This window comes from Thermomyces lanuginosus (assembly GCF_041956635.1).
Source record: "Thermomyces lanuginosus strain ATCC 200065 unplaced genomic scaffold VTN49scaffold_22, whole genome shotgun sequence".
NCBI lineage: Eukaryota > Fungi > Ascomycota > Eurotiomycetes > Eurotiales > Trichocomaceae > Thermomyces > Thermomyces lanuginosus.
Window position 1 is genome coordinate 791,065 of NW_027192356.1, and position 24,323 is coordinate 815,387.

The window sequence follows — 24,323 nt, forward strand, 5'->3', positions numbered from 1 at the left end:
TGTCGTGACCAAATGCCGGCAGTAGTTCTCATAGCCGGCCTCGCAATCCTCACAGTAGCCCCTGCGGCTTAGACAGGAATCATTTTGGGCTCCCACGCCGACCAGGTCACCGACTTTAAGATCCTTGACTTGGGAACCTACTCGCACGACTCTTCCAACGATTTCATGACCAACGCAGACGGGGTACATAGTCGGACCCTATACTCAACAAGTCGATCGTCAGCCAAAGATTCACAACCCTAACCCTAAACCAGGTGATTGTTCCTACCCAGCCGCTTCTTAGGGTATGCAAGTCAGAACCGCAGATCCCGCAGTGGCTGACTTTGATGTCGACGTCCGTCTCTTCCCATGGCTTAGGTTCGAATTCTCCCCAAACCAACTTTCCATTGGCGGAGTCAGCATCCAGGCCCAGCCATCCCTCAAACTTGTAGTCGGTCATGGTGCTCGGCAAAAAAAAAAAAAAANAAAAAAAAAAATACAACACAATTGTACTGACTTCCAACTACTCAGGAGTAAATACTGGATAAGACACTACTGATTTTTAGGGATAGAGCTGGTGGTAAAGGAAAGAAGAGCGTTTTTTTTAGTCTACAGTTGGAATCTGCGAGGATTTCCTGATCCGTACGGGAGGAACGTTCATGATCTCTCTCGTGGCTCGACAAGATGGACGTTCTCATCATTCTTTATCATCATGTATGCTTGATTGCTAAGCAAGCCTGACGAGAAGCACATGATTTTTCCCGTGTCTCATTGAGCTGATGTCGAGCTTTTGGCAATGTAGCCTTATCCCCTATCTCCTTATGGTTGCGGAAATAGTATGCGAATCAAGTGAGGGGTACCTGACTATAGTTCCCGCACTCAATGCATTCTGCATTGAACAATGATTCAATATTGCCTACGGAAAGGATCATATTGCATGGTAGCTCCGTGCTCCGAGCGTATCTCCGTGAATTCCGTTGTAAATTCTTCTAGTTTTGCGGGCTGGAAAGGAAGAAAAAAAAGTTTGGCGGATAAAATTCCCTCGTAACTTTCGAATCGAAGATCGTTGCGGGGCCGTCGGCAATCTTGGCCCCGGATGGCGGGAAGCCGGGAAAACGGTCCACATGCCGAGATGCCATCTTACTCAATTCAGCAGCGCGGCGGAATTTACATTCGGCCACCGTTTTAAGTTCCAGTGGGCTGCCGTACGGAGTACTCCAGCTCCAAATTCATGATCTCGAATCTCCTGGTGAAAACGATTTTTCTGCAAAGTCTTTCATTTCTCCTAGCATCACAGGACATGATCACGATGGCAACAATGACATTGGCTGCAGGTCTTTTTGGCATCAAGTCTCGGCAATAATTGACTACAAACCGTCAACTAATTGTCGTTCACGTATCTACTAATCGTTTAAAGCCACTGGAAGCACGAAACAGCCCGCAGTCCGCAGAGCAAGTAGGGCAGGGACAAAGTGCAGAGCAGATATGGAAGTCAACTGTGATGCTTCACGTTTGCCATTCCTTTCCGCTAGCTCGGTGTCTCTTTGCTAACTTCGCCAGAAGCCCAAAACAAGCTTGGGAGTGGCAATGGCTACTAGAAGGCACAATGTGTTCAATTCATATTCAGCCACCAAGTGGCTCCTTTTGGTGTGCCTAATGTTCAAGGTCATTCTTCTCGTACCGCGTACGAGCATCTATGCGTGCAATCGTAAACTGGCATCTCGATTGGTGTCATCTGGACCGCAAAAGATTGACATCAGCTCGAGGTCCAAACCGTATCTAACATAAAATGGTCAGAAACTTGACAGATTTCCCTTGCGATGCATCTTATTACAGTTTCTGACCGAGCGAACTCGTCGTTTCGATCGGTGATCGCGGGCATTCCGCATTCTATCTTTGTCAAGGAGCAAGCAAAAACGATTCCTGCCCGAACAATGTCCTGACTGGAAATTTCGGTATGATGACAGGATTTTCGACACAAAATGCGGTTCTCTGAGGAATTCATCTGGACGGATCCATGAATCAGACCCGGATTTCGAGTTAGTCTTTCGACGCCATGGGAATCAAGGCGCGGCGGGTTCATCCCCTGTTTTCCAACGTATGGCACGTGTGATGGCTTCGAATCGGCCTGTAGGACTCCACGAGTCTGAAATTGACAAGCGAAGTTCCTAGGAAAGGCTTTCCCGTCCTCCTTACCTGAAAGTTGATATGATTGGTCCGTGAAAATAAATCGTTTTCTGTGGAATTAGTTCATACAAGCGCCCTCGGGGCCATCACGTATAAGCTGCTGTGCAGGTGGATCCTGCCATTACCAGCACCCTCTCGTCAACTCCGGAACGTTGTAACGCACTCTTTCCCCATGCAGGAGGCCTGCTATACCTGTCGCCGACGCCGTATCCAGTGCGATCGGTCCCAGATCCCGTGCCGGAAATGCGAAAATGCTGGGCTGAAATGTTTCGAGAAGCGGCCGGTCAGGTGGGTGCAAGGCGTAGCCATCCGCGGAGGCATGCGAGGGCGATCGCTCCAGGATAATCGAGTGTCATCCACTCCCGTAGGTGCAATCGACATGACGCTAGATTCGCCAATCGATGGGAGAAAAGATTTCACAACACTGGCAGAGTCTACAGGGCAGCCGGCAAGCATCCCAGCATCAATTACAGATGAGTCGCTGGCAAGATTAGATCCATCGGCTCGGTATTACTTGGATTATTGCAAGTAGCTCGCCCTTCCCTTCAGAAGCGCGTCCTGACTGTGGTAGACAATCACCGCATCTGTTGGTTATTCATTGTCTACGACAGTGAGAAAAATCCTTTGCGATGCCTAATTCCCCTCGCCTTGAGGGATCAGGCTCTGTTGGATGCTATGCTCGCGCTGGCTGCTCGACACAGTGCGAACGACGAGCAGTCTCTCGTCAATGGCATGGGGGGTTCACCGGCATCGACAGCGGATTGGGACGCGCTCCGCTTCAAATACCATGCCATCCAGGGTTTGCTACGTTCCATTCAAACCACGCATTCGTACCAAGATGCCACCGTCGCGACTGTCTTCTTGCTCGTTTTCCTTGATCTCCTCGAGTCTGGATGCGACCGATGGAACTACCACCTGGAAGGCGCAAAAACTCTGATGGCGCTAAGCTCCAGCCATGACTCTGGCTGCACCGTCGAGCGGGTGCGCAAGTTTATCATCAAACAGATTCATCTGTATGTCACCCTTCACCCCGAGGGCTCGACGGTCTGACCACGATTAGTATCGAATCCCTCGGCGCCACCTTTGTTCGGCCGGACCTGCTGTCCAAGTCACCACTCATCGACGAGTCGTCTAATCTGCTGGAAGACGTCGTCGAAGAGTCCTTTCTGGGCTGTCCCGAGTTCATCCTGACCGCCCTGCAGTTCTTCTCACTGCAGCGAGATATAATTGCCAATCCATTTATATCGGAGCAGCAGCCTCGGCCGGAGGCCCTCGCATCGGTTCTGGAAGCCGTCGAAGACTTTGACTGCCGCGCGTGGGCGTCCGCCTTACCACAAGAATCGACAGTCCACGACACCAACGGCCTGACGAAGTTGGCCCGAGCCTACCAACTTGGCTGTATCCTTTACGGCCGACGGATCCTTGATGCTGTGGAACATACCCAAACGGGTCAAGATCACACCGTCTCCGAACTCATAAACATCATCACCGAACTGCTGCAGCATAGAGACCTGTTCAAGTGCATCCTTTGGCCAATCACCGTGGCTGGTCTTGAGTGCCGCGGCCAACAGCAGCGGGATCTTGTCCTCCAAGTCCTGAACCGATTCTGGCAACACACCAAGTGCCGCAATGTCCCAAACGCCGCCCGTATACTCCAAAACTATTGGCGACGGACCGACCATGATCACATCGGACCGAGTGACTGGATATTTGATATTGGCCGGTCGAGCTATGACTGGCTGCTTATCTAACTGGGCCGCCCCACTCCAATGAACTTCCTAAAGGAGTTTACGGGCACCGCCTGACGTATTCTAGAATCAATATGAGAACAGCTCTGACAGTTTTTTCCCGAACGCCATCTGGCCGTGTTAGGGAGCTCCTCAGCGGCTGAGTTAGAGCCAAGCCCGAGCACCCAACTGGACTCCTCCGTTCAACTGCTGTATAAAGAAGTTTCGAGGAGTATAGCTCTTTGTATTGCTAATCGAAAAACTGCCCACATCACATTATATAACGCCTGCACAACACGGTTTCCTGAACTCACCAAGAGTATGGACTGTGGCAGCTGCCCACTTACACCGATTGTCGCCAAGCAATGGACTTCCGCCAGAAAACGGAGGAGGAGAGCTCGCCATCAAGGGAAACTGATGGGGTTCTGGATGAACTGACACTCGAGCGGCTCGGTCGTGAGCGACCGCCGTCCTTCTCTGGTGCATGGCCGGAGGTCGCTTTCTGCTTCTCAATCATCATGTCGCAGATTCTGGCGGTAGGTCCTAGTAATCTCCTGGGAATGACCAGAGTCATAGCTAATATACGAACCTCTCCAGGAGTATTTTATCTCGGGATCCAGTGTCCTTCTTCCAGCGTTGATCGAGAAGCTGGACTTTCCGCTGGCGTCCGCGATTTGGCCGTCCACTTCGCTCTCGCTAGCGGTGACGTCGACTCTGCTGACCTTCGGCCGTCTCACGGACATGTTTGGCGGCTATGCGGTCTACATTGCCGGAGCCGGATGGCTGACCATCTCGTCGATTCTTTGCGGTGTCTCCCAGTCTTGGCTGGTTCTCGTCATCTTCCGGGCCCTCCAAGGCCTCGGTCTTGCAGCGTTTCTCCCGTCGGGCGTCATGATTCTGGGTAAAACCTATCGACCCGGCCCGCGAAAGAACTTTGTCTTTAGTATTTACGGCGCCTGTGCGGCGCTCGGCTTCTTCATCGGGATCTTCTTCTCAGGCCTCTGCAGCCAGTACCTCTCCTGGCGGTGGTACTTTTTCATCGGTGCTATCCTTTCCGCCATCACGACGTTATCGTCAATATTCTATATCCCGCGGGATTTTAAAGAGACACGGGGTAATGAGGTAACCATGGACTGGGCCGGCTGTATACTGTCCGTGTCTGGCGCCGTTTTGTTTGTGTTTGCGATTGCCGACAGTTCGTATGCCCCACAAGGATGGCGCACGCCCTATATCCTCGTCTGCTTTGTGCTCGGGGTGTTGCTTCTGGGAGCATTGGCATATGTGGAAGGGTGGGTAGTGCACAACCCGCTGCTGCCGGGGGACATCTTTGCCGTCAAGTACATGAAGCCTCTCGTCATCGCCCTTCTCTTCCTGTACGGCAGCTTAGGCGTATTCCTGCTCTACGCGGTCTTATAGTACGTCTTTCCCCACTTACCATTATTATTCTTTCTCCTACTAACTAAACCCAGCATGTCCGACTTCATGGGAGCCACGCCTATCCAAATGGTCGCCTGGACCGTGCCCATGGCAGCTGGTGGCCTCATACTTTCCTGCGTGGGGGGGCTCATTTTCCATCGCGTCTCGGGGACAATCCTACTCTTAATCTCCTGCCTCGGATACGTCGGATCGGGCCTCTTCTTCGCCGTCGTCCCTCTCGGCGGCAACTACTGGGCCTTTGTGTTCCCTGCTATGATTTGCGGGACAATCGGCATCGATATCTCGTTCAATCTGACTAACATCTTCATCACGACGAACATGCCCAGGGCTAAACAGGGCATGGCTGGCGCGCTGATCAACTGCACGCTCCACATGGGGATTGCAGTGATGCTGGGCTTTGCGGACGTGGTACACACTGAGACGAGCCATCTTGGTTCAAGACAAAGTTACAAGGCAGTCTTCTGGTATGAGGTGGGACTGGCGGCTTTGGGGCTCGTCACCGTGGCACTGTTTGTTCGGATCAAAGAGGCGAAGAGTGAGTTGACATTTGATGAGAGGGAGGCACTTGCTGCGGGGGCGAGTCGTGTGCAGGGTTGAGTTGTTTAGTTCGCACCTTATTAGACCTCAGATACTTGCCAGATGAGGGTTAGTTAGACATATAGAGGTGTGCCTATAGCATGATTACTTAGAAGTAAAATATGTGTTGAACAAGATGTTCTCTCTGTGAATTTGAGCAGGCTGCATTCGTCCATTTTTCATGGCAATACTTGGGCAGTGAGATTAACCAGCAGTTGTCCAACTGGCTTAAGAAACTTAATGCCAAGACACACCTTGAAATTAGCTAGCCAAATACGGTTAGGCCAACTCGTGGGAGTGACCAAGCTTCTGGGGTCCTACAACGACAACGAATGCTACCAGGTCGATAAACCTCACCGTCCACTCGACCTGCACATCTTCTGATCTCTCAGTGGGCGGCACTGGATGTGGCATGTCATTCAGTACTGGAGCAAAGCAGGATGAAAGCCTAGAGCAGCTCGAATGCAAGCCGGAATCATCGATGACCAGGCTAGCCTAGGTGTGACATTCGTTGACCAGGCCCGAACTCGGAACTGATTACGAGGGATTCAATCCAAAGTAAACGTCGTGTTCCTTGACGAAGGGACTCTTGTCTCGAGCACAGCGTATCGACCATGACGGAGCCACGGGCGCGTGCCGCAAGGCACAAGGGCCAGATGAACTTTGCCGCCGACAGTACGTTCTACCTTTCTCACGTCCTTTCTTCATCTCGTGACTAAAAGAATTTCTTTGCAGTGCGGCTTCTTCTCATGGCCTACGGTGATCCCAACCCCCACCCGTCCTTCCCCGCGGAACCGCTCCCAGAGACTGTGCGCGTGTTGGACGAGATTGTGACGGACTTCATCCTTGAAATGTGCCACACTGCAGCAGCCTACGCAAGCTACGCGCGACGGCAAAAGATCAAGGTAGATGACTTTCGTTTCGCGCTGCGCCGGGATCCGAACAAACTGGGCCGTGTGCAAGAGCTGCTGCGCATGGAGCGCGAGCTAAAAGAGGCGCGCAAGGTGTTTGATCAAAACGATGACAAACTCACGTCGCTCAAGGACACGGTTGCAGGCCAGGAAGGAGAACAGCCGGAAGAGGGTAGTAAGAAGACCGGAAAGGGCAAAGGGAAACGGGCAGCAAGACGAGGGTCGGACGCGACGGAGGATACGGCGACGAAGAAGCGCAAGACAGGAGCAACTTGATCCGCTTGATCAAGGGATCAGGATAATGGACACTGTATTACTTTGCATGGGACGGCGTTTAGGGTTCATGGTTTCTTCATCGGTTATCCATTCAATCTGGCTACGGTATGGGTAAAATCTGATATGAACAGAATGCTTGTACAGCAACGAAATACAGCAGCTGCAACTTACATTCACGCCATTCCACAATTACATCCCATGGCTATCTCAGCTCGTTCCGAGCAGCATACCAAAGATGAATCATTGAGCTAGTACGCTTCGCGCGTGTTCTGTAATTTGGGCTGGCGCCTATCCCCAGTAATCCCCAGTGGTAAATTGATATGAACCGGGTTCTTCCGTCGAAATGCCACATGTTCTCCAATTTGTGGTTGTTCTCTTCTGATATCCTTGCTCTCCATGGTCCACATGATTGGGAACTCCTGTTTGTCCAAGAATTCTTCGCTGTCTTGAATTGTTGGATAATATCAAAGGATCAGAAACATTCCCATAGTGGGCATCGGCGTCCTGGGCACAGAAATGACTGGACATTGTGCATTTACCTCTTTTTGTCGATCAGACCTGCTACCTTAACCCGAACGATTGAGTGCTCGCACTGCCATGTTTGTTGTCAGTTGTAATTCGGATCTTGCAGGATAAGATGTTCCTAGCAGCGTAGATTCAAAAAGGGTCTTCCCAATAACTTCAATTGTCGGCCCGCGGATGGAAATGGCGCATAGAATTGTACGTAGTTATTGAAGTCCTACTACCTATTCTTAGTTGCCAGTTCGTCGGTTTCTCGTACCAATAGCTTCGTTGGCCGAATTTCGAAACTTATCATAGTTATGTAAAGTTCCAGGTTCTAATTTCATAGTTCCATCAAGATTCAGGTGTAAATGGTGAGTATAAGCTTTGAGAACGGGGACAAGTGAAGTTTTTAAGTTTCGTTTATTTGCTAGTATTCCATCGAACCACTCATTCTTGAGAGGCTGGCTTGCCGTCGACTTTTCCCTCCTGACGAGCTTCATGCTCTACAAGAAGAACTCCTTATCTTCCGGAAAGTTTCACCTTGACTAGCCAGATGAAAGGGCGTGAACTTCTCTTCGTGCACGCATCGGACAAAACCCGCAAAGCCTCAAGAAAGGCTAGACGATCCATGCTGCATCCATCCGACTTGGCCCGGGTATGCCGAGAACCATTCGGCGGAATTCCAAAACATGTAGCCTACTCCGCATCCTTCCTACGGCAAATATATACGTCATTGGGCCGGAACTCGTTTAATCAGCACCATTTCAGGCCACTAATTCAGGCTTGAGAGAGATTCCACCGTATGAAATGCACATACAGGACATTAAATATTTGCACTATTGCTGATTCGATGGTTGCTATTTTGCATACCACCAGCGGGGCGTCACCTTGGGTATGGAGCCATAAGATTCAAGCCGCGGATGGCATCCGGCTTTCCTCACCAACTCCAGAGAACTCGGTGTGCCCTCATCTTGTGACGTCACTCAAAGTCTACTGAATTTGTCATTCATTCATTAGCGGATTTAAGACTGGATTTAATGAAAATGTCCGAAACTCATGTACAGAGTAGATCGAACGAGAACTCATGCGATGGTTCAATTATTCAAAGCACATGCGAAACGGAACTGGTATGAACGTACATCCGAGCTGCGACGACAATATAGATCTGCTTCCAGTGAAGACTCATGGTGATGGTTGCCATGCAAACAGGGATCAATGTTTGAATTCTTGGTCCACCAATAGTGTCGAGTATGTCTAATGGAGATGGACATCTTGTAGCTCTGATAACCTTAATGGATTCAATATCCAATGAGATCTAAAGCCTGGCAAGCAACCTGCAGACGAAGCTCGGAGCATTGATTGAGGAACTAGTGAGAGTTGCACGTAAAATTTGTAACTAGTCTCGATGTTATCGTCGTATTCATTGGCGTGCGACCAAGGTGCGAGGTACACAAACATGGATCCATTGAGCAAGTCAGCAATGATGTTTCTCTGGAATGAAGCAGAGTCATCATAGACATCCGCAATCGCCAGTCAACTCAGTCACCAACATATCCGGTGTCGGTGACAAACCGGAGTTACGGCTATCCCCAGGTCAATTGGTAAATTCATGTCCATACGCTGCAGATCCACGCTGTGGGCAGGGTTTCCTGCCCTACCTAACCGGCCTTCCCTCAGTTGCCGGCTGAGGTGTATAAAGGGTGACGGAGAACCTTGAACACCTCGACCTCAATCGAGCTCAAGAACACCGTGAAGTGAATGATTTCCTACCAATCGCCAAAAGATCAAGAATTATACACATATTGTTTCTTTCTGCGCTGCAATTGATCAATCATGGTTAAGGTTCTGCTGACTGGTGGGCGATCTTTTGTCTCACGACCTAGACACACACTAACTGAAGTACTAGGTGGGAGCGGTTTCGTCGCTGCCCATGTTCTGGAAACCCTACTGAAGCGAGGGTAAGTTAGCACGGCAGGAGTGCCCTCGCACACGACGCTGACGAAGTCGCTGTCAGCTACGATGTCGTGACCACTGTGCGGTCTCAGGAAAAAGGAGAGCACATCCTGAAGGACCACTCGAACGTACCCAAGGAGAGGTTGTCTTATGTCGTGGTTGAGGATATCGCAAAAGACGGTGCCTTTGACGAGGTATGATCCAGAATCGTGGAGGTTTTCGCAATATAAACTCACAGCGTGATTTGTAGGCAATCAAATCGGACCCCCCATTTGACTATGTCATCCACACGGCGTCGCCCTTCCATTATAAGTTCACGGATCCCGTGACGGAGGTTCTAGATCCAGCCATCAAGGGAACAACAGGAATCCTCAAGGCGATCAAAGCGTTCGCCCCAACAGTGAAGCGAGTCGTGATCACGTCTTCCTTTGCCGCCATGCTCCGCGACGGCAACTCGGTCAAGGTCTACGACGAGTCGGTCTGGGGTAACATTACGTGGGATGAAGCCACTGGCGAGAACAAACTCGCAACATACCGAGCCAGCAAGGTAAGTCCTCTCCGAGTCTGCCTCCATTCTTGTTGCGTTCACACGCCACTGACGCTAGCTACTTGTTGTATAGACAATCGCTGAGAGGGCTGCATGGGACTTTGTTGAGAAAGAAAAGCCCAATTTCGACTTAACCGTGATCAACCCGCCCACAGTGTTGGGCCCGATTGTCCACCATCTCAGCAGCCTGTCCGCTCTCAACACATCCAACGAGCGTATCCGGGACCTCATCCAAGGCAAATACAAAGATGGAAACCTGCCGCGCAGCACTATATTCCTCTGGATCGACGCACGAGACGTCGCTTTGGCCCATGTGCGGGCGATCGAAGTGGCCGAGGCTGGTGGAAAGCGGCTCTTCATCACGGCTGGTCATTACTCGAGCAAAAAGATTGCCGACACCATTCGAGAGACACACCCAGAGCTGGCATCGAAATTGCCAGACAACGCTGAGGAAGATATGCCGGCCGATGTCTATCAATACAACAACACTTTGGGTCGACAGGTCCTGGGCATTGGGTACCGGAGTTTCAAGGAAACCATTGCCGACACTGTCAACTCTTTGATCAAGCTTGGCGCATAAGCTGCATGACCTGTACTAATTATTTATTTATAGATTGTGAAGATATACCAATCCAATTCTTGTTTGAAGAAACTTTGTGCGTCATTCATTTGCGTTCAGGCAAAACAGGTAAAACACGCAGTTCACGTCTCTGCACTACTCCTTAACTCCGTACTGCAGTAGTTGTTAGTATTTAGAATCACAGGGCCTCACACCCATGACTGCTCGAGCAACCTGAACTACAAGTCTCCGGCGCCGCAAAGGGCCCTCGTCTTTTGTTTTCTCTCCGTAGATCAGTTAAAATTAAACGAAATCGGTACGATCATCATTACGACCCTTCCACCCTATCACTCACGTTGCCCTTTCAGGGCATAAGGTAGAGCTCCCGGTCTGGCCATCGATAATGCAGGGGGGTTCGGCCCGACAACGCTGATTCGTAAATCGACTGGCACGGAAAGATCAGGGTCCCTTGCAATTGGCATGGAACGGTGCAAGTGCATCGACCAATCCAATCAGCCAAGCCAAAGTACCACTGACCAGGGTGAATGCTTTGAACACCTGTCTTGCTCGAGCCTCGTGCAACACTTGTACGTTAGTATTCGCATAACTCGCCCCAGTTCCCCAACCTTAGAAATAGACACCCCATGTCACCACTTGCTTCAAGAGTCAGCCTCTATTTCCGTTTTCGCAATGGCAATGTCGTCGGAGTGTCGGAAAAATAATATCATCCTGTTGTTATCCACCTGTACATATAAATAGCTTCCTATTGACCCTGGGTACCCGGATGTTTACAGGCAATCGATCTACAAACACCTTGTTGACAGTTGTGGTCAGTTCTCGGATACAGGTTGGAAGAGTCCTGCACAGGGACTTGGTACTCGTGCATTTTTAGGGCTTTGTTGAACGTTGACCAATTATTTCCCAATGTCGGAACAACCAACCGCTGTCGCCAATAACAACGCCGCCGTCAACGTTGAAGTAGACACTTCGGTACGACATCTCCACTCAGTTACGTCAGAGCGCGTTACTGACTTGCATAGTATGAGAATGATTCCTCTTATGGCGATGAATTGTATGTGATATGACGCCATGGGTCTCCAGATCTGAAGCATGTTCACTCATACGCTCCGACATGTAGATCGTCGTACAGCGCATCACTGACCTCCTCGGTACTCGAATATCGTCATGAAAATGGTCGTCGGTATCATGGATACAGGGATGGATGTAGGAGCTCGACTCTTCCTTCCTGACTGCCTAAACTCTTTGCACTGACCGTAACTCCATAGCGTACCTGCTCCCCAATGATGAACAGGAGAATGATCGCCTGGACATGGTGCATGAGCTTTGTCTCAAGATGTTACATCGAAAACTGTATCTTGCTCCAATAAAGAACCCTCAACGGGTGATTGATTTGGGAACAGGGACCGGTATCTGGGCTATCGACTTTGGTAAGTTTGCTGGACTTTCCCGTCGCAGGCCACGGGAGCTCACTCATTGTAGCGGATTTACACCCCCAGGCTGAGGTAAAGAATACTATCTGGAACAATCTCAGATGGACAGTATGTTGAGATTGGCTGTGCTTTTTCCAGGTGATCGGTTGTGATCTGAGCCCGACTCAGCCGACTTTGTCAGTGCGACTCAAAGTTTCGGAGTCAAGACGCTCGACTGACACGCATTGGCAGGGTTCCCCCAAACGTGAAGTTCCTGGTGGATGACATTGAGTCGGAGTGGGCATACGAGAAGAACCCATTCGATTTTATCCATGCGCGATATTTAGTCTGCTCCATCAGAGATTTTGGAAGGCTGATCAAGCAGTGCTATAGGTAAGTTATAGCCTTTCCCCTTTTCTTTCTCGACTCTCTAACGAAATACAGATCAGTAAAGCCCGGTGGCTGGGTGGAATTTCAGGACTGGGACGGCTACCCATACTCTGAAGACGGCAGCCTCAACGGTACTGGTCTCCAAAAGTACTACGACGAGGTGTACGGGGCTTTCGAGAAGGCGGGTTATGAAGTTCGCCCGGGGCCTAAATTGGAGGAGTGGTTCAAGGATGCTGGCTTTGTCAACATCCAGGTGAAAAAGTTTCAAGTACCCTACGGAGTGTGGCCAAAGGATCGTCATTTTGTCTGTTCCTCCCTTTCTTTTCCTCTCCGAAGAGTAACTGACGTTTTCGGACAGAAAGAAATTGGCACCTGGCTGCAAGCCGGGGCTGAAGCGGGCTTTGAGGCAGGAGCGCTGGCCGCTTTGACGCGGTACAAGGCATGGAACAGAGAAGAAGTCATTGCTCTTGCCAATAAGGCCCGGGCAGACGGCCGGAAACGCAGCGTCCACATGATAGCCGACTTGTGAGTGCTCCCGAGTAGCTCTCAAGCAATACCACTTTTTGATATGAGCTGACCACGGATGACACTTGCAGCTATGTTGTCTATGGCCAGCGTCCCGAGAATTGACCCATGTGAAATCTAGAAAGGACTACCTAGATACTCATGCAGATATTTGTAGGTTTCCAAATGGTATATAAGATGGATACCGTAGGTACCTACCTCTAGGTAGGTAAGACTTGATGGTGGTCCGATCAAGCTTGTACTCCTAGATTGGGTGGGCTATGTAATTGAGTTAACCTTATTCAGACTAGTTCCAAAATTTCGCGCCAATCCATAAGAAGCAAGGGGTCGAAAAAAAAATAGAGAAAAAATGAGTGCGTCGACCGGGAGTCGAACCCGGATCTCAAGCTTGGAAGGCTTGCATGCAGACCGTTACACCATCGACGCAGTGTTTTTTGCCACTCGACCACTGCGGGTCTGCGATGCCATGGAGGAGCGAAATGCGTCTGTTCTGAAAGTCAACCTGGGTATTCATCCTCTGCTTCAAGCTGTGCTGTGTGAAATTGTGAATTGTTCAACATATGGCCGCAACCATTTCGTAGCTTAACCAGATAGCAGCTCTCTGCATTTCAGTTTGTCTATCATGTTCTCAATTTTTTTATCAACAAATCCAAAATAACTCTATCATACCACATGCTCTCCTGTTTTCATTATCATTAAACATGGTCGTGAATCATAACCGCGACACATTCATGAACTCCCTGCCAGCCTTTCATATCTATCGCGATGACGATCCAGCATTGTCGCCCCTCTCCACATCTATGGATTCCTCCTCAGCCAGCAATCCCTGCTCTTCCTCCGGATTCTGCGACTCGTCGAGCACATCCTTCCGTGCCGGCGCCGTAGTACGGCCATCATCGCTGTGACCTTCCTCGGCTCGCGTTCCTTTGCGACCCTCCCGCACAACGGCCACATAGATTGCACTGCCTAAGATCAGGCAAGAGCCCGCCCAGCTGAGCGCCGACAGCGAGCTGTGCATGATAAGCCGGTCATAGAGCAACGCAAACAACATCTGGGTGTACACCATAGACGTTGCGCGGGTGCCGCTGCCTTGCTGCCCCGTCGGAGGCCGATACGCTAGCCCTGCCGTCATAAGATACTGCAGCGCGAAGCCGCTTGCGCCCAGTCCCAGCAACAAGCCCCATTCCATCCAGTTGCCCGGCAGCCGGAACGACACAGAAGGGATGGTCAGCATCGCGACCACGGAGACTAGGGTCGTATACACAGAGAAGTATGTCACACTGACCAGGGCGTGAGCTCGCTTCCCGATGGCCCGGATCGTGGTATATGCACAAGCAGCTCCAAAGACACCGAGAAGAGCAAAGGCAACGCCGATGAGACGCCGATACGCTGAGCCTGAATCAGTACTCTCCTCGGGAATCTCGGCGAATATTGTTGTGCAGTTTCCTGTGCTCTCTGGTATCTCTTCGATTCCCGGCTCGGGTCCGCTTTGCTTCGAGGAAGTAAACGGCCGTGCAATCAATACCACTCCCAGTAAAGAAACCACCGCGGCCAGTTGCTGCTTGCGGGTGAATTTCTCATCTGGCATGAAAAACGAGCACGCGTAGCATGCCACGATGGGCGCCAGAAACGTAATCACTGTTGCTTCAGCCAGTGGCATGTACAGCAGCGAGTAGTACATGCCAAACACGCCAAAGAACCCACCGACCGCACGAGCAACCAAAAGCCACCGCACCTCTGGTGTACCAAATGGCTCAGACACCTTGGCATACCACATGTACAGATAGCTTGCAATCACCGTGATGAACATGCGCGCAAATAGAATCTCCGGGTCGTCAGTGGTACGCCAAATAGCCAGCGCCAATTCCAAGTATGATGCCTTACCTGAAATGGATGCATCCCTTTGCCATGTGCGCCGTCCTTCTCCAGAATCTGGGCCATCACATTCATTGTGGCCCCGAAAAACTGGGAAAAAATGACCAGTATCATTCCCTTACTTGCCAACCATGCGACGCGTATCCTCTGTCTCAACGATCGTTTCGGCCGCGTCACCGGCAGATGCGGCTCCGACTCTTGAGGTATCGGCGAGGGTGACCGCAGGTCGGACTGCTGAAACGTGCTCGATTGTGACATATTGTGCGCATGAAACGTATGGTCTGAGGAAGTAGTGTCCGCGAAAGGGCGCGTTTCAATTGTCGCCTCAGCATCGAGAAGAGGGCATGGCTCACTGGTATCCGGCCTTTTCGTGACGGATGTTGAGCGATCATTGCGTACGGAATCTGTCGTTGGCGAAGCGCTGGACGCATCGTTATTGATGTCTGGACGTTCCGGTTCTCCTGGACGCTCTGGCCTGGGATCAGGCAAAGGTGATTCACCAGACAATGTCATTTTGGACTAATGCAGTAATATGAAGTAGAATAGTAGGTTATGCTCCTGTATGAGCCAGCCTCTCTCGATGAATAGACTCCAGAAAAAAAAATGCTTTAGATTCAATTACTGAAATATCCCCGGATAACAAGACACAACCGAGCTCGTCGGAGAGATAACCGAGAGATGACAACGATGACGACAGATGTTCCCCAGCGCCGGTCAACACGATGACAAAATCAGTATTTGCAATCAAGAGCTTTCCGGCAGAGTTCTCCAGTTCAGGACATTAAATTCTTCAGGACATTAAATTCTTCCACTCAAAAGAAGACCGATTCACAGATCAACCACAGGAGGCGGTCTCGAAGCGGCGGTTGAGCTCCTGCAGAATTTTCTGTGCAGCCATTTGCAGCGACGATCAATCAGGGCCAGGCCGATAGCACCGGCGCACTGCGTCACTACCTGCATATTGGTCATGCCCTCAACTGCTAATTTGGGCTTAGATTGGGGTTTCCGATAACCAAATGCGGCTACTAACCACATAAAGCATAGCGTACTCGTGCAAATGGGAGGCGCTTTGTTGTTGCCTGGGGCATCAATTAGGGTAACCTTACGACATATCGGAGCCTCTAAAATCCAACAGTCAGTGGTGATTTCTCTGGCAAAGATTGTATGGGCGAAGAATCCCTCCAAGTAGTGTCTGCCAAGAGAATCGATTATAGCGGTGAGGAAGGTATTAGTAATGAGACGTGACTCTACCGGTAACTCCGTACGGAGAAGATACAGTTGTGCAATCTCCGGACGGAGTTATGGTGGTGGGATCATGGAAGAGGACATTGACAAAGGAAACATGGTGAATCAAACAGCTTTCTGGCGATTTATCTGAGTAATTAAAATCAGCTCAAGTTTATATAAGCCTTCTTTTCATCAATGCTGGAAAGCCATTGCCTCCGACCATAGCCATTGCTACTTTATACTTCTTTAACCAGTGACGCTCAGTACCGGGGGTCGAAATGCCTACAACGGACATTGATTTCAAGGGTATGCTCATTCGATAATCTCAAAGGATTATAATTGACAATTGTATGTACTAGATTACCTCGAAGTGTCCAGGCTCTCTTTTGAATGGGCCGAGAGCTATGACACTAAAGTACGGGCTCTTTTCTTTGTGTCGAACAATAGAACTATCAGCTGAAGGCTCTCAGGACTGGGATCGATTGCGGAGAATCCTCACTTCAACTGTCACTGTAAGATTCATCGCAAACAGACGTGTCATGAATTTATTCCCAATTCGAAGATATAGATCGACTACTCCGAGATCGGCCTCCAGCGATGGGAAGCGATGGACTCCGAAGAATATGTAGCCATGGTCTCCAGTCCCGATTTCTTGGGCGCCGAGACGCTGAAGACGCAGCATTTTCTCGGTCAAAGCTGGTACGAGCGTGTTTCCGCTACAGAAGTGACAGGGCACCACCAGATCCGAGCCGCGCACCAAGCCTACACCGGGCCGGACCTGACAGAAGTGAAAGTGAAGGGTCACTGTCACGCGGTTATCGAGCATTATTACCGAAAGGTCGATGGAGTTTGGAAGCTTGCAGGTTTGAAGCCGATTGTGAGATGGAATGAGTATCAGTTCGAGGAAGTCTTCAAGGCGGTCCAGCAGAAAATCAACGCTTGATTTCTTACACATTGACTGCTGTTTGAACGCAGTGTAGGAGCAGCCGTGCTCTGTTAGAATATGATGTTCAAGGCTGGATTGCATGTGTGGATAGAACAAAATCTACATAATTGATCGCCGTTCCTAAAGAAAATAAATGGGAGACAAATAACTATGGCGTATACTATAGAGCAGATTTGATACCAGTTCAGAAATGGAGGCGTGATTTCAACCACATTTCGTGCAAGTTTAATATCGATGAGTGCATATGCCTACATCCGAAACTTGAATTGCCGTAGGACTCGAACTTAATACTGTCCCGGTAGCGAACTCAACTGATGACAAATCGCCCTGGGTCGAGGATATCTTCAGGGCATCTGCTAACTTCTATAGTCCGCCAAGGTCTTCTGACAAAATTAATGGACCCTGAACTGCAAGCATTACCGAGCAACTGAATCCATGGCTGGGTAGGTTGGTAGAGAGGTCGACCTACTGCCAAACTCGGTAACATCAGATCATCAACCTTTCAACTGCACAACCCTAAGCTTTGCCAGCTTCATCGGCAATTAAAGCAAAAGCTTACCTAATTAACCCAACAACTCCGGGAGTCGTTGCATAATCTTAAATTAAATCCGGCTCGGACGACCGTATGGGTTGTTTTAGATTAGTAATTCATATAGTTATTCAACCTGTGGATAGAGCCATCGTTAACTCCGTGCTACGGAGAACGAGTATTTTGGACCAGTAGAGTGGAACACTCAAGCAAAACCGGTATAAAGGCAGGCACTGATCAACGAACGTCTAGAGTTTAGGCTAAGACGAAGCTGTTAAATAGCAGATGCTGCACTCGATTGGCCACCCAACAACACCAAATACTAGCCAACCGCACGCCTATTCATGGACATGAGTGAACTATATACAATCGAAGTAGCTAGTCTAGACGAAATTAAAGGTATCACCGCCTCGATCGCGTAGCATACTTCCCACTCGCTGGCTTCCAACAATACGCTCCAACTTCAGCGCATCCCATTTAGAGAACATTGCCCGGACACCGCCCTCAGCTGCCTCCGCCAATCGGCCAGGATCCAACCCGAGGAACTCAACAATCTCGCGGAAGAAGACCGGATTTTCTGGGAGTCCGTACATGATGACGCGCTTGGTGCCGCGGATCCGGTATCGACGGAAGTGGTGGGCTCGCTCGGTGTAAAGTAGCACAGCGTGGCGACCCGTGAGGAAGTGACTGCGCGCACGTGTCATTTCCTTGACCTCTGTGTATTCGGAGATGGCGCCAAACGAGATGTGGGTGGCCTGAGGTGATGTGGCGAAAAAGTTCCGCACTCGGACAAAGTCGAGGTATGAAGGGATGAAGATCAACACACCAGCAGCGTTACCTTGGCCCTTCCCGGCAATGATGCGGGAGAGCATTGGCACGATTGCGGTTGTGAAGTATTTGAACCGCGCGTCCGGGTCCTTCACAGGGACCATCGAGTCGAAGCGCGAGAAGGTCTGCTTCACGGACATGGGAAGATTGATTTCTGTGATTGCGCCGCCGTAGGTGGGCATCACCTTGGTCTTGCCGGCAATGTTGTGCATGTGTGACGAGAACAGCGCGTTCATCTCTGGGGTGATGAAAGACGCCGTGATGATGGTCTGACGCAGGAACCGTGCCTGGTTATCCAGATACCATGACCGGACGCGACTAAAGTCGCATCCATGGGCTTCCTTTGGTTGCAAATTGAGGTGGCTGAAGATATACTCCACATGGTCCCAGTTCTGCATCAGCAAAGCATCAGCATGATCAACAATCGTAACCTCGATCGAGGAGAGAAAGTCATGATCGCGTTTCTTCTTGCTGCGAGACGGTTAGCTGCCGCGAAAGGAGAAGATGGGTGAGCGGGAGACGAACTCTTCCTTATCCATGACTGTCCGCAACCCTAGAGGACTGGCGATAATGATATCCGAGTTGTAGAACTGAGCGTAGTATTTGACAGTTTTTCGCGTGATTTTCAGTCCCAGCCGGAACATATCGTCGTCGTTGCCGCCGAACAGGGCCTTGAAATCTTCTGGCTTATTCTCCCACGAGGGATCAATGGCTTCAGTATATTCTTCAAGGAACCGCTTCTTATTCTCTTGCTGCTCTGGCTGATAGAGCTTCGTAATATCCTCGACAAACCGAGCGCATGCCTGGCGAGTTGGCAGAATAATAAGGACTTTGGGTCGCGTGAATCCTTGATCTCGTAATTCTAAATCCTCACCCGAATCTTTGGAGAGGCGTGTGTTGTTCTTGAGAACTCGGTCTCGCGTTTTGAGCACATGATTAAGAAGATGCAGGCAGAGCATATGTCTTAGTTTGCTCGCATTTTCCAAGGTTCGCGTGCCCAGAAGAACATCGCGGTAGTTAAAAACAAGGCCGGCGACAGTCTCTTGCATGATGCCATTAAAGGACGGTATCAACTCGGACGCAGGAGCAACCAACTTCTTTTTCAACTGCGCTAGGCATTAGCAGAGCGGCTCATCTTCAATCGGAGATGCAGTGTACCTTGAGCTTGCCCGTATTCCGCACAGCGGACGGGAGAGCACCGTCTTCATTCTCGGTTTCAGGAATGCTACATGTGATCCTCGTTCCATCTGCAAGAGGCTTCTTGATCTGGCGCCATTTTTCATCCGAAACCAATGCGACTTTTTGAGACAGAAGAGCTTCATCGGGGCGCGCAAAATGGGTTTCAAATGGATCCGAATCTTAAGTCTTGTCAGTTAACGAGCAATTGCAATATAGAACTTGTTGCCTACCATCCTCTTCATCTGAATCGGACTCGCCGTGGTCAGAGCCAGCGTCATCCTCATCTTCGGACGCTTCCTGCCGCTCTAGGACGTCCGCGTCTCCCGATTCTGGTACTTCCTCAGTCACCGCCTCAACTTCCGCTTCTCCTGTGTCGTGACCGAGTTTCCGTTTCTTGCGAGCGGGAGCGGGACCAGCATTGAAAAGCTCCAACAGCTCATTGTAAGGGCGGCCGCTGGGTTGTTCCTGGTCCTCCTCGTCACTGCCCGGTCCAAGGTCACTCATTGGCTCCTCCTCTGGCTCTATGCCATCTTCGACACCATCATGTTCTTCTTGCTGAACGGATTCGTCGTCTCTGCGGAAAAATCAGCATCGTGCTTGTAGCTGCTGGCAGGTAGAACAAACCTTATATCCTCCACACGCGACGTCGCAAAGTGATTGCTTGAATTTGTCCGACTGCCGGACTTTCCTTTTGTCTTCTTCGAGGCGCCTCGCTTAGGAGCCATTTCTGCCGTGAATTGATGGTCTTTCTCTTCTGCGGTGCTTGTTTTTTTTTTTTTTTTTTTTTACACCCAACGCAAAATTGACCGGGGCTTATCTTATCAGCTTATCTTATCTTAGCGCGAAATTTCCGTCTTTGGCGCACACACAATTTGCGACAGGCGGGATCGAGAGCCACACCCCATCGGAACAGAGATTTGGAGGCCGAATCGTCCGTTTCGACCAGCCCAAGAAGCGGACGTTGTCTCTGCTTAAATATACACTGCCCAGCATGGCTCAGACCGATCCATTTCTTCACCTGGCACGGCCCCCGGTGCCTGGGACAGTGGGGTCTGCACCGACGACGGCCCCTCTGAACGTTGTGATTCACCCTCAGGTAAGTAGCCAGTCTCTAATTTCGCCCCAGGGGGAACCAAAGAAGTGAGGGCGCACTGACGATGGGTAGGCAATCTTCTCTATTTTGGACCATTCGCTGCGCCGAAATGCCGATCAGGACAGAGTGATTGGAACGCTGCTGGGAACGCGGTCTGAGGATGGAACGGAGGTTGAGATCCGCAACAGCTTCGCGGTTGGTCACACGGAAACGACAGATCAAGTCGAGGTGGACATGGAGTATCAGAAGCAAATGCTGGCGCTGCACCTGAAGGCGAACCCGCGGGAAGTGTTGGTTGGCTGGTATGCGACGTCGTCGGAACTGAACACGTTTTCGGCCTTGATTCAAAATTTCTACAACGGGCATGGCCACGGTGATGGGACTTGGCCGCACCCGGCGGTGCATCTGACGGTCTCAACGGAGCCGGGCAAGGACATCGAAACGCGGGCGTACATCTCGGCGCCAGTCGGCGTCACCTCCGAGCGCACAGCAGACAGCGCTGCTTTTATTCCTGTGCCGCACGAGATCCGCTACGGTGAGGCGGAGCGCAGCGGTCTGGAGGCCATTGCCAATGCACGCGACGCGGAGAACCGTACAACCGACATCTTCTCCGATATCGAGACGTTGGAGCGCGCCATTGAGGAGGTCCTGGGCATGATCGACCGGGTATCCCGATATGTCGAGGCCGTGTTGGATGAGGAGGCACAGCCGTCGACGGCGCTCGGTCAATTCCTTCTCAACACGCTTGCGCTTGCACCGAAGGTTGACCCGGCCGAAATCGAGCGGGACTTGTACGTTGTTATGCCACCCATGCGTTGGTATTGTAAGGAACCAGCTAACCAAAAACAGCAACAACCACATCCAAGACGTTCTTGTTGTATCCTACCTGGCCAACACCATCCGAACTCAGATGGAACTTTCCAACAGACTGGCCACAGCACAACTGACGCTGGGCGGTGGCGAATCGGAGTCGGCTCAACGAGGACAACGGGGCAAGGGTGGGCGCAGCGGACAACAACAGCGGACGCAGGAGCGAAGCGAAGAGGTTCGAGCATAATTTGGTTTCTGTCATACGGCGCGGTGTTGTATCTTATGGCTAGAACGAACTGTTTTTACGGCAAAGGGAATGGGAATCTGATATTCCATGAAAAATTGTCACCCATTTTCGTACTGAATTCTTTCGATTCCTTGGCAGAATATAAGCATTGAAGCATCTCACACTGTAATAGACCAGTAATGTACTTTGGCAATGCAGTACTACACTTGCAGAACAGTTGATATACCCTGATGATTGTCCAATTTCTAACTCTATCGATAACTAGTGGCAGGCATTTTTGGCTATGTATTCCAAGCTCTTTTTTTTTCTTTCTTTTCGTTCCTTTCCACTGTATACATTCTAGCCATCAACAGAAGCGCCATACACCGTATCCCGAAAAATAAAACGATGAACAGGAATGAAGGGACATAACCTCCAGAAGAAGTGAAATATTAGTTCGAGAGAAAACATGCGCAACAAATGAGAGGACGAATACTATCGGAGCGAAAAGAAGCCGCCCCCTAACGATAATTACTGTTCACGGTCCTCGTCGCTCGCCAATGGCGATGCTGGCCGACTTTGATGCGGCGTGCGGGTGCGGGCCATCTGAAGATAGGGGGATGTTAGTAAGATCCCGAAGAAAGGAAGGAAAAAAAAAGGATGAGACGAACCCATGATCGAACACCGCCAATCAATCCCAAAGTGTATCCCGTCGCAAAGTCTTCGTTGCGGTTCGAGGGGCCGGGGCTGTCGGGCCGATTGGGGCTGTCAATTTGAGAGAGACGACTCTTGGACGTGCCTGATGTAGGACTGGTTGCGTCAGAATGCCCATTGCGCAAGCTGCGGGCCGGGCTGTTCGACCGGCTGCTGCTCCAGAACTGTCGGAATTCTCGAGTCAGCTCCTGACCGGTCATGCTCCAGTTGTTTCGGATGCTGTCGCGAAGCTCGGCCATGTGCCTCTTGAGCTCCAGCTCGTTCTTCTTGAGCCAGGACACGTTGAGCTCCTGCCGGGAAGCGCCCCGTTGGAACTGTCGTGCGATGTACTTGTCGTAGTCACGGACGATCCTGGAGATCTCTGTTAGCTGGACGGGTCAGCCTCTTATCGGGTCTGTCAACTAACTTGGTGATGATCCCCGTCGTGCTGACGCCCTCAGTCCGCTGCGTGACCAGGAACTTGCCCTGGGCCTTGATCGGAGCATAAATGTCGTCCCCTTCTTCCGCCTTGTATGGAATGTCGTCGTGGGCGACGTAGTCAATCTGATGCTTTTCGAGAAACTCGGGCGTCACAACCCAGGGGCAATTGGGAATAACTTCGTCCACCCATCGGCAGTGACGGACAGTCTCTGCACGCTCGGCGCCCGATAGCACCGTAAGTCCTTTCCGCTTGTGCGTTTCCTCATCTCCCGTTACGCCGACGATCAGGTAAACTTCCGGGAAGGCTTTCTTAGCCTGCTCAAGCTGGCGCATGTGCCTGTCAAACAATCAATCGTCAGACGAATTCACTCATTTACTCCCCAAATCAGACATACCCCAAGTGGAACAGATCGAACACGCCATCAGCATATACGCGAACGGGTCGACCCTTCGGCGGGGGGTTCGTGTGGTAGCCGACCGGATCCTTGAGACCAGCTCGCAGCGGTGGATACATGAACCCCAACTTATTCTCCTTTTCGTCGCGGGTGATGTCATTGGATTCGCGATGCTTCGCGCGAGACTCAATATCGGCACTGGATTCAGTGGTTTCGGAGGGTTCGCCGGGATCCTCCTTGGCAGTGTCTTTGTCGACGGACGACGCGTCTCGTTCGCCGCTGGTCGCCAGGCGCGTGCGCGGACGCTTCGACGGCGGCACGGTGCTGTTCGATTCCTTTCCAATTGGCGCTACGTTCTTCTTCTGCTTCCCTACCGGAGTCTCCAGGGCAGAAGCCGACTCGTCGCCTTCCTCCCCAGACGCATCGCGTGATGATGGCTGCGGAAGATCCACGGCGGCTGCTCGGGACCTGGCACCTTGGGTCTCGAGCTGTGACGAGCTCCGCTTCCGTTTTCCCGCGCTGCTCGATGGCGAGGACATGGTCGGCGACCAGATAGTCTTTTCGTGGATCAAGAGAGATGCGCAAAGCGCGGAGTTTGTGGTTGCTTTTTAAGATTCACACGCGAAACAGAATGCAGGGAATCGGCCGAGCCGGACAATCGAACCAAACGCAAAGGACGGTGACAGTTACAAGGGTACACTGTCGTCGACCTACAACGTTCTTTGGAAGGTGAAGGGAAAAAAATGATCAGGTCTTGCGCTCCGATGACGGTGGAGAAAAGGGGCTTGGCCGGTGAACGATCCCGCACATTGACTGACTGCTCGAGAGTTGTGGAAACTTGGTACAATCCCCAACCAGCGGGGAACGTGAAGGATGCTATGCGAGCGACGATGTACTTTTACAATCGAGTAGCGTCACAAGTTTGCCAGGAACTGACGTTTCTAAGAGATCGAACTTGTAGTGACAGCCATCTTTCCTACATGGAAAGCTCCTGATATCGAGATTTATGCAGACTGCGAGCGTTTATTTTCTGTGATGAGTGGTCAGAGAAGTTTTTTCTTTTTTTTTTTTTTTTTTTTT

At 50.8% G+C, this 24,323-nt stretch overlaps 10 protein-coding genes and 1 non-coding gene across 11 annotated transcripts; 7 read left to right on the forward strand and 4 right to left on the reverse strand.

Moving 5' to 3' along the window:
* Positions 1–2,338: 2,338 nt before the first annotated feature.
* VTN49DRAFT_1220 (uncharacterized protein) lies at positions 2,339–3,917 on the forward strand (the record flags this gene model as incomplete). Its single annotated transcript, XM_069408812.1, has 3 exons — positions 2,339–2,690; positions 2,738–3,179; positions 3,227–3,917. 3 exons carry the CDS (start codon positions 2,339–2,341, stop codon positions 3,915–3,917), a joined length of 1,485 nt encoding a protein of 494 aa, XP_069270260.1.
* A 341-nt stretch (positions 3,918–4,258) lies between these two features.
* On the forward strand, positions 4,259–5,927 carry VTN49DRAFT_1221 (uncharacterized protein; the record flags this gene model as incomplete). Its single annotated transcript, XM_069408813.1, has 3 exons — positions 4,259–4,429; positions 4,491–5,308; positions 5,363–5,927. 3 exons carry the CDS (start codon positions 4,259–4,261, stop codon positions 5,925–5,927), a joined length of 1,554 nt encoding a protein of 517 aa, XP_069270261.1.
* A 593-nt stretch (positions 5,928–6,520) lies between these two features.
* VTN49DRAFT_1222 (uncharacterized protein) lies at positions 6,521–7,093 on the forward strand (the record flags this gene model as incomplete). The annotated part of the gene is made up of 2 exons (XM_069408814.1): positions 6,521–6,581; positions 6,642–7,093. The coding sequence occupies 2 exons, from the start codon at positions 6,521–6,523 to the stop codon at positions 7,091–7,093; spliced, it is 513 nt and encodes a 170-aa protein (XP_069270262.1).
* A 2,337-nt stretch (positions 7,094–9,430) lies between these two features.
* On the forward strand, positions 9,431–10,677 carry VTN49DRAFT_1223 (uncharacterized protein; the record flags this gene model as incomplete). Its single annotated transcript, XM_069408815.1, has 5 exons — positions 9,431–9,452; positions 9,504–9,555; positions 9,612–9,744; positions 9,801–10,097; positions 10,171–10,677. The coding sequence occupies 5 exons, from the start codon at positions 9,431–9,433 to the stop codon at positions 10,675–10,677; spliced, it is 1,011 nt and encodes a 336-aa protein (XP_069270263.1).
* Positions 10,678–11,580: 903 nt separating this feature from the next.
* Positions 11,581–13,106, forward strand: VTN49DRAFT_1224 (uncharacterized protein; the record flags this gene model as incomplete). The annotated part of the gene is made up of 10 exons (XM_069408816.1): positions 11,581–11,646; positions 11,697–11,728; positions 11,795–11,880; positions 11,943–12,104; positions 12,157–12,179; positions 12,246–12,283; positions 12,339–12,479; positions 12,531–12,780; positions 12,835–13,001; positions 13,073–13,106. 10 exons carry the CDS (start codon positions 11,581–11,583, stop codon positions 13,104–13,106), a joined length of 999 nt encoding a protein of 332 aa, XP_069270264.1.
* Positions 13,107–13,355: 249 nt separating this feature from the next.
* On the reverse strand, positions 13,356–13,427 carry VTN49DRAFT_t28. Its single transcript has one exon. It is a non-coding gene; the product is annotated as a tRNA-Gly (tRNA).
* Positions 13,428–13,758: 331 nt separating this feature from the next.
* VTN49DRAFT_1225 (uncharacterized protein) lies at positions 13,759–15,389 on the reverse strand (the record flags this gene model as incomplete). The annotated part of the gene is made up of 2 exons (XM_069408817.1): positions 13,759–14,826; positions 14,886–15,389. The coding sequence occupies 2 exons, from the start codon at positions 15,387–15,389 to the stop codon at positions 13,759–13,761; spliced, it is 1,572 nt and encodes a 523-aa protein (XP_069270265.1).
* Positions 15,390–16,381: 992 nt separating this feature from the next.
* VTN49DRAFT_1226 (uncharacterized protein) lies at positions 16,382–17,046 on the forward strand (the record flags this gene model as incomplete). Its single annotated transcript, XM_069408818.1, has 4 exons — positions 16,382–16,409; positions 16,463–16,518; positions 16,574–16,615; positions 16,672–17,046. 4 exons carry the CDS (start codon positions 16,382–16,384, stop codon positions 17,044–17,046), a joined length of 501 nt encoding a protein of 166 aa, XP_069270266.1.
* A 915-nt stretch (positions 17,047–17,961) lies between these two features.
* On the reverse strand, positions 17,962–20,310 carry VTN49DRAFT_1227 (uncharacterized protein; the record flags this gene model as incomplete). Its single annotated transcript, XM_069408819.1, has 5 exons — positions 17,962–18,877; positions 18,932–19,512; positions 19,565–19,764; positions 19,816–20,159; positions 20,210–20,310. 5 exons carry the CDS (start codon positions 20,308–20,310, stop codon positions 17,962–17,964), a joined length of 2,142 nt encoding a protein of 713 aa, XP_069270267.1.
* A 266-nt stretch (positions 20,311–20,576) lies between these two features.
* VTN49DRAFT_1228 (uncharacterized protein) lies at positions 20,577–21,735 on the forward strand (the record flags this gene model as incomplete). The annotated part of the gene is made up of 3 exons (XM_069408820.1): positions 20,577–20,681; positions 20,751–21,469; positions 21,528–21,735. 3 exons carry the CDS (start codon positions 20,577–20,579, stop codon positions 21,733–21,735), a joined length of 1,032 nt encoding a protein of 343 aa, XP_069270268.1.
* A 510-nt stretch (positions 21,736–22,245) lies between these two features.
* On the reverse strand, positions 22,246–23,782 carry VTN49DRAFT_1229 (uncharacterized protein; the record flags this gene model as incomplete). Its single annotated transcript, XM_069408821.1, has 4 exons — positions 22,246–22,320; positions 22,386–22,779; positions 22,835–23,185; positions 23,244–23,782. 4 exons carry the CDS (start codon positions 23,780–23,782, stop codon positions 22,246–22,248), a joined length of 1,359 nt encoding a protein of 452 aa, XP_069270269.1.
* Between the last annotated feature and the right edge of the window lie 541 nt (positions 23,783–24,323).